Raw genomic sequence first — 8,551 nt, forward strand, 5'->3', positions numbered from 1 at the left:
TCGTCCCGCGCGGCCTTAATTGCATTATGGCTCAGTGTTCGCGCCAGCCGTCCGTGTCAAACCCGGTTAAAAACTGAATAAGACGAACCAACAAAGGACGTGTTTGGGGATGTTCGTCTGCGCGGGTTCTGCGTATCGGGAGGGGGGGGGGCGTATTCAAACATGCACCTTCTGGAACTTCTAGACGTCTTCCTTCCGTAATAACTTCCACAAACAAGACACCACAATGCCAGAGGTCTGCTTCTGCACTGGGGTTCCGTCAGGAGCGGTTCTGCACTGGGGTTCCGTCAGTAACGATTCTGCACTGGGGTTCCGTCAGGAACGGTTCTGCACTGGGGTTCCATCAGTAACGGTTCTGCAGAGGTCTGCTTCTGCACTGGGGTTCCGTCAGTAACGGTTCTGCACTGGGGCTCCGTCAGGAACGGTTCTGCACTGGGGTTCCATCAGTAACGGTTCTGCAGAGGTCTGCTTCTGCACTGGGGTTCCGTCAGTAACGGTTCTGCACTGGGGTTCCGTCAGGAACGGTTCTGCACTGGGGTTCCTTCAGTAACGGTTCTGCAGAGGTCTGCTTCTGCACTGGGGGTTTTACGGAACGGCTCTGCAGAGGTCTGCTTCTGCACTGGGGTTCATTCAGGAACGGTTCTGCACTGGGGTTCCGTCAGGAACGGTTCTGCACTGGGGTTCCTTCAGGAACGGTTCTGCAGAGGTCTGCTTCTGCACTGGGGTTCGTTCAGGAACGGTTCTCCACTGGGGTTCTTACAGGAACGGTTCTGCAGAGGTCTGCTTCTGCACTGGGGTTCCATCAGTAACGGTTCTGCACTGGGGTTCCATCAGTAATGGTTCTGCACTGGGGTTCCTTCAGGAACGGTTCTGCAGAGGTCTGCTTCTGCACTGGGGTTCATTCAGGAACGGTTCTGCACTGGGGTTCCGTCAGGAATGGTTCTGCAATGGTGTTCTGTCAGGAACGGTTCTGCTCTGGGGTTCCATCAGTAACGGTTCTGCACTGGGGTTCCTTCAGGAATCAAATCCCACTTACTACCATTGCGTCCCTGAGCAAGACACTTAACCCTGAGTGTCTCCAGGGGGGGACTGTCCCTGTAAGTATAAGTCACTCTGGATAAGGGCGTCTGATAAATGCTATAAATGTAAATGTACATTTTCTGCAGAGGTCTGCTTCTGAACTGGGGGTTTTACGGAACGGTTCTGCAGTGGCCTGCCATGATCATCCATAGCTACTGGAAAAATAAAATGACATTACTGTTTTTTTTTTTATAGTAAATAAAGTGTAAAAACTTCACATTAAAAGCCATCTTAGCCATGGACTTGACACAAGGGCTCGAGTTTTACAACATTTTTATGGTCTTTCTTGAAGTGCCGGGTCCTTTTTTTTTTGATCAGTCAAAGTAAAGTGATCTTTTTGAAGTAAACTTGTACAATACCTTGTACAGTCACGTGTTACGCACCTTAAAGAGCGCGACCGTGACATATAGGGTGAGGTTAAGACAACTCCACATGATTATGTGGAGGGGTTCCACCGGGGTTCCATCTCCAGGGAATCGAACGTGATGTGACACGACAGGATTTTTGGAGGCTAATTCGCCGCCGCTGCTGGGCAGGATGGGGACATAATGACCGGAGCGCCAGATGGCAGCGGGATTGCGCAGTCCCAGTTGCGCATGTTCGTCCCGAGGAAGGCTGCACGGGTATTAGTTTTTAGAGGATCAGCGATCCAACAGTGTGGATTATTCACGGGACGAGTGTGTCCGCCGGCGTGACTCGTTCTTTAAACTAATTCATTACAGCCGCGCCTTTTCTCTCCACGATTCGCCATAGCGGCTTTGCGCGCGGATAAGGCGCATGCTGGCGACGTTTCACGCAAGTCGCATTTACTTGAAAGTGATTAATAATGCAAATTAAAGCTCCCCGATTTAAAACAGGGCAACCTGGGGGCACTTGGATGGGCTCCAGGGTTCGGGTGAAAGGTAACCACAGACACGCCGAACCGGCGCCCCGTTTTACCGCGCAGCTACACGACAGCAGCGGAGAAAGTTTTTTTTTTTTTTTTCTCAATCGCTTATAATTAGAGCAGGACCTGAAGTGCGAGATCACCCACCCACCCAGTGGGGGGAGAGAGAGAGAGAGAGAGAGAGTGAACCTGAAAGGGCGGAGTCCCCCCCCCCCTTCCCCCGACATTTTAATGGGGACGTATAGCGGGTCTCTTTTCAATGGCCAGTGACAGTGACGGCTAACGGGGCAGCGGGCGTTTTTTGTCCCCGTCGCGGTGGGGATATTGTACGCCGGTGGGGGTGGAGAGGTGGGCTATTTCGGGACAGCCAGACAGAAGAGGGGAAGCCAGACGGCGGGAGACGCCGCCACAGTCGTGCGCTCGGAGCTGCGAAGGCGCAACAGATATCCTTCACCCCCAAAAAAAAAAAAAAAAAAAAAACAAGATCGTTTTCGGTCTCCTGTTTTCATCCAGACCTGTTGTCTGCGCGACAGATCGTTTCTGGATGTATTTGTTCTTTTTCCGCTCCGTTTTCTGCACAGAAGGGACGTCTCGAATTGGAGAATGCGTTGAAAATTCTCCGATTTCATGATTTTCGTGATTTGATTTTTTTTTGATTAACATTGCGATTTGTGAGGACAAGATGGAAAGCAACAGGAGACCCGCGGCTGCCGCCTCCAGAATATTTCAACTTTGTATGGTCACCATGGCTTTGTCGGGACACGTTACGGGCAAGACCCTGAAGTACCAAGTTTTGGAGGAGCAGAAGGTCGGCACGGTGATCGCGAGGCTCAAAGAAGACGTAGCCGACGTCCTGTCCAAACTTCCCAGCTCCGTGCCGCTGCGTTTCAGGGCGATGCAGCGGGGGACCCTGTCCCTGCTGTCCGTGCGCGAACAGGACGGCGAGATCAGCATCAGGGCGAAAATCGACCGCGAGAAACTGTGCGACAAAAACCTCAACTGCTCCGTCGAGTTCGACGTGCTCACCCTGCCCACCGAGCACCTGCAGCTCTTCCACGTGGAGGTGGACATCCTGGACGTGAACGACAACGCGCCCCAGTTCGCGCGCTCCGTGATCCCCATCGAGATCTCGGAGAGCGCCGCCGTGGGCGCGCGGATCCCCCTGGACAGCGCCACGGACCCCGACGTCGGGGAGAACTCCCTGCACACGTACTCCCTGAGCCCCGCCACCGAGTTCTTCAAGGTCGAGGTCCTCGCCAGGACCGACGGGGCCAAATACGCGGAGCTGGTGGTGCTGAAGGAATTGGATCGGGAGACGCGATCGAGCTACGAACTTCAGCTGATCGCGTCTGATAAGGGCGTTCCCCCCAGATCCGGATCCACTCTGCTCCGAATCAACGTGGCAGACTCCAATGACAACAACCCTGTGTTTGAAAAGCCATCATATGTCATCAACCTTCTGGAAAATGCACCCGTGGGCTCTCTGCTTATCGATCTCAATGCCACAGACCCAGATGAGGGCAGCAACGGGAAAATAGTCTACTCCTTCAGCACTCACGTCTCCCCGAAAATTCAGGAGGCTTTCAAAATCCACCCCGACAGCGGCCACTTGACGCTGATGAAAAAGGTTGACTTTGAGAGCACCAACTCCTACGACATTGACATACAGGCACAAGACCTCGGCCCAAATTCGATGCCAGCGCACTGTAAAATAATCATCAAGGTTGTGGACGTCAATGACAATAAGCCAGAGATTAGCGTTAATTTAATGTCAACTGGGAATGAGGAAGTGGCGTACCTCTCTGAGGGGTCTCCAGTGGACACGTTTGTGGCCCTGGTGAGGGTCGAGGACTTGGATTCTGGGTTGAATGGGGAGGTAACATGCAGGCTTCATGGCCAAGGGCAATTCAGACTGCAAAAGACATATGAGAAGAATTACATGATTCTGACCAATATCACTCTGGACAGGGAGAAGAGGTCAGAGTACAGCCTCACGGTGATTGCTGAAGACAGGGGCACACCAAGCCAGTCCACCATCAAGCACTTCACAGTACAGCTCTTGGACGAGAACGACAACCCGCCCTATTTTGAGAAGAGCCACTATGAGGTTTTTCAGTCAGAGAACAACTCCCCAGGTGCCTATCTCACCTCCGTGGTAGCCCATGACCCAGACATTGGACTCAATGGCCAGGTGAGCTACAATATTCTGGAGAGTATGGTCCAGGGCAGCTCCATCTCGAGGTATGTGACAGTTGATCCATCCAATGGTGCTGTCTACGCTCTTAGGACCTTTGATCATGAGGATGTGAGTCGTATTGTGTTCTCAGTCCAGGCCCAAGATGCTGGCGAGCAACGTCTGAGCAGTAATGTCACTGTGGTGCTAACAGTGTTGGATGAGAATGACAACCCGCCCGTCATTTTGTCACCACAGCTGTGGAATCACACGGCAGATGTTCCTGTCTCCCGCAACGCTGAACCAGGCCAGGTTCTCACAGCCATTCGGGCCATGGATCGTGACACTGGGGCCAATGGAGAGCTCGCGTGTGCCATTGCCGGAGGCAATGATGCTGGCTACTTTGCCTTGGATGCCAAAACATGTGAGATCATTGCAAACATCAGTCTGGTGGAGGTACCTGTGGAGCAAATGGAGCTCACAGTTCTGGTTCAGGACAAGGGTGTTGAGCCGTTGGCTGCTAAAGCTGTGCTGAAGTTCACCCTTCATGAAAATGTGGAAAACCGCATCCGCTCTTATCCGGGAGACCCAGGGGAGTCTTCCCTGGACATGTCCATGGTCATCATCATCTCTCTGGGTGCCATCTGCGCTGTGCTGTTGGCCATCATGGTGGCTTTCGCTGCCCGCTGTGGACGCGAGAAGAAAGACACTCATTCCTACAACTGCCGTGTGGCCGAGTCCACCTACCAGCATCACCCCAAGAAGCCCACCAGGCAGATACACAAAGGGGACATCACCCTGGTCCCCACCGTCAATGGCACCTTACCCATCCGAGCACACCACCACTCACCCACTGCCTCACCCATAGCAGAGCGGGCACAGATGGGCAGCCGCCAGAGCCACCACAGCCGGCAATCGCTCAACAGCCTGGTGACCATCTCATCCAATCACATACCAGAGAGCTTTGCCTTGGAGCTGGCCCACGCTACCCCACCTGTGGAGGTAAAGACTTATATATTACACGCACAAACACACTCAATAGGCATTAATACAATACATTACAGATCATCCTATTATTCATAAAAGCCGTGGTCCTCCGTGTCTAGATGTTTAGATGTTAACGACGCATGCATTTGCCTGCTATCGTTCTCATCGCATGGAACCTGTTTTAAATCCACCTCATGTCATTACCATGCATCGTGTGCTGTCCTCCATCGGCATTCATTTATTTCTTTCTTCGTTTCTTTTTATTTGTGTCATTTGCTTTTGATATAGCAAGTCTCACAGCTTCTGTCAATGCTTCATCAGGGCCACTACCAACCAAGACCAAGTTTCCGAGGGAATAAATACTCAAGGAGCTACAGGTAAATTATTACCCCCTCGAAACACTGTTTGTATTTTTGAATGAAGGTCCTGTGTTTGCGGAAGGGCTGTGTGTTCTGAGCCGAGTGAGCGGCATTTTGGATTCACAGTGTGCTCGGATCACACAGGAGAAAGAAACTCACTGTTGCCTTGGTCACCCGAATTTGTTGCAATGCTATTGGACAGCTCATCACATGAGGTCATAGCTTGCCTGTCAGTGTTTTTTTTTTTTTTTTAGTTTGGAATCAAACAAACAGGCATGAACAGGTTAATTTTTTTCAATCTTCATTATTGTGTTACAGACTGTAATGTTCACGTTTTGCAATCATTTGGAAAACATTCATGGTCACCTGTTAATTTGATTATTATTTTCATAATTTCATAAATGTAATTATTTCACTATTGTTGTAAAAGAAGCACATTTTTATTTCATTTAAATATATTTTTATTCTGCTGTGTACATGTGTGTGTTCTTAATGAGGTTGTCTACTCAACCACATCTTGCACTAATTTGCTCATTTCCATGTGTCTGGTGTTCAGGTATGCCCTCCAAGACATGGATAAATTCAGCCTGAAGGACAGCGGGAGGGGGGACAGTGATGCGGGGGATAGCGACTGCGAACTGGGGAGGGAGTCGCCCACTGACCGGCTGCTGGGCTTCAGTGACCTCTTTCACATGGATGCCCAACAACGCCTCCACCCAGGTGAGTGGGGGTGAGGGGCTCAGGGCCTGGGCTTTTCACCGCGGGCTCGCAGCAGCCTCCTGGGTTCGATTTTAATGGTCCAAGGCGACTGCTGTCAGTGATCGAAGGCGTTGCTCCTTTCTGGAAAGGCAGCCTTTTGTCTCCCTCTGTCTCACGGATGCTCATTCACTGACATCGAGTCTGGCCTTGCCTCTAATGGCTTTCATAATATTCACAAATACGTACTTTAACAAACAGATGTACGGAGAGGCAAGGAGAACTCAACGGCAACCTCCATCAGAACAACGGCAATTCTCACCGACAATTCTGTCTGTTCCCCTGGCTTAAAATATGTAGCGAGAGCAAGGAAAGAATCGAGAATCTAGAGAAATAGATATGGAGGGACTCTCGTGTCACTCATCTGTATGCATTTTCAGTTTTGTGCCGGGTGAGTGACAGCCTGGCGCTTTCAAGTCTGAACTGAAGAAAATTCACAGTAATTGCTTTCAGAATGATGTTATTCCCCCCCGGAGGCCTCCTATTTTAGCTGGCTCTCTCAGTTGTTCCTCCTTTATGGCGAGTCAGAGAACAAGAGGGACGGTATTGATTGTAGGCTTTAAACAATCCACGTGCCAGTCTGCCGATTGGATTCAGCTTGGCCCTTTTCTTCAGTCTCTCTTTTTTCTACGCTTCTTAATCGAACGTATGAAAAAATAGTAATAATAATAAGTGTGCCATCCTTTTTTTTTTTTTCCAGCATCCAGACTTTGCACAGATGAGTGCCGCATCCTGGGCCACTCTGACCAGTGCTGGATGCCGGCCCTGCCCTCCCCAGCCTCCACCTCCTCTGACTACCGCACCAACATGTACATCCCTGGCGAGGAATCCTCCCAGCAGCCCCCAGAGGAGGACGACCAGCAGTCGGTGGACTCCTCTGGGGACCGGAAGAAGAGCTTCTCCACATTTGGGAAAGAACTGGAGGACGAGACGGAAGTGGGCGGGTCCCTCCTTTCTGAGATGAACAGTGTCTTCCAGCGTCTCCTCCCACCTTCCCTTGACTCTTATGGCGAGTGCAATGAGGTTGGAGAGCGGGCCGTCTCCATGGACACCCACCGGGGCTTCCTCCCTGGAAAGTGCTCTTCCTCATCTTCCTCCCCTTCTGCATACCCGCAGGGCGTGGCCGCCTGGGCTGCCAACACACACTTCCAGAACCCAGGAAGCACCTCAACCAATTACATGGCAACTCCAACTCATGGATCAACCAGTCATGTGACTGCCACCACCCAGACCCACCTGAAGTGGCTTCCGGCGATGGAGGAGATCCCAGAGAATTATGAAGAAGATGAGCTGGACAGCATGCTGGGGCACCTGCAGGCCAAACATAGCGAAGGCTGCCATGATGTCACCATGGACGCTGGAGAGCTGGTGGCTGAAATCAACAAGCTGCTGGCTGACGTTCGCCAGAGCTAGACCGAGCTATCCCCCGCTGAATATGTGTAAACTGTGAATCTTGTTTTCTTCTCTTCCTCATGTCTGCTCTCCTTTATTATCATGGGGGGTAAGACGGTAGGAAGAGAAGAAAAAAACGTACTGTACTGTACTGTACTCATAACTCTGTTGCGTTCATATTGTGAAGTAGCTGTTGCTGTTTGCTATGACGTTTTTTTTTTTCTCACTTGCCTTTTGATATGTACTTGTAATTACTTTTGTATTTTAAAAATACCCTTTTTACACAATATTTATATATGTATATGTATGTTTGTACATAAACAAATCAGATATCTATTTTTTCTATTTTTTGCATGTTAAATGAAGAAAAAGAATCCTTAATGTGTCACTGTGTGTTAAATTGGTATTGGATGTGTGTGGGCTGGAGAAATTGTGTGATTTTTTTTTTTAATATTGTGATTACTGTATGCTCCCGTTGTTTGTATTATTTGATCTGTGAAAATTGAGCAATACAGGGAAATCTGACCAGACCAGTGGATGCCTTTATTGTTGTCTTTTCACAGCTCTCCTGAATTCATTGTCAAAGAAGAAATTAATCATACCTTCAAAACAAATAATTACATTGTGAATGTGTTGTCATTTATATTCTAAATATATGTATTTGCATTTCTACCTCTCTTTTGCCTCTCTGTCCTTCGGCTCCCCCTGCTGATCAGAGCAGGAACTGGAATCTCTTCAGCTTTCAGGTCTAATCCTGAAACCTGGAAAGCAATTAGGCCCCGTTACGAGGCCCCGTAAGTCTCCGCCTCTTATGAACTGCCTTTCTTTGTAAAGCCGCGTGCAACACCTACTTTAAGCAGACGCTTTCGTGGCGGAAATGATAGATAATCTTGTCCGTGGAAATGTTATGCATCAGTG

The 8,551-nt window shown here is 49.9% G+C and overlaps 1 protein-coding gene across 2 annotated transcripts; it reads left to right on the forward strand.

The window, feature by feature from the left end:
• The first annotated feature begins 2,256 nt into the window (after positions 1–2,256).
• Positions 2,257–8,305, forward strand: pcdh18a (protocadherin 18a). Of its 2 annotated transcripts, none has more exons than XM_028976725.1 (4): positions 2,257–5,141; positions 5,415–5,503; positions 6,042–6,205; positions 6,942–8,305. In XM_028976725.1, exons 1-4 carry the CDS (start codon positions 2,649–2,651, stop codon positions 7,652–7,654), a joined length of 3,459 nt encoding a protein of 1,152 aa, XP_028832558.1. In that variant the 5' UTR covers positions 2,257–2,648; the 3' UTR covers positions 7,655–8,305. The 2 variants fall into 2 exon arrangements, with proteins under 2 accessions (XP_028832558.1, XP_028832559.1); XM_028976726.1 differs by having other exon boundaries at positions 5,448–5,503.
• The last annotated feature ends 246 nt before the right edge of the window (positions 8,306–8,551 follow it).

The sequence above is a fragment of the Denticeps clupeoides genome, chromosome 4 (assembly GCF_900700375.1).
Source record: "Denticeps clupeoides chromosome 4, fDenClu1.1, whole genome shotgun sequence".
NCBI lineage: Eukaryota > Metazoa > Chordata > Actinopteri > Clupeiformes > Denticipitidae > Denticeps > Denticeps clupeoides.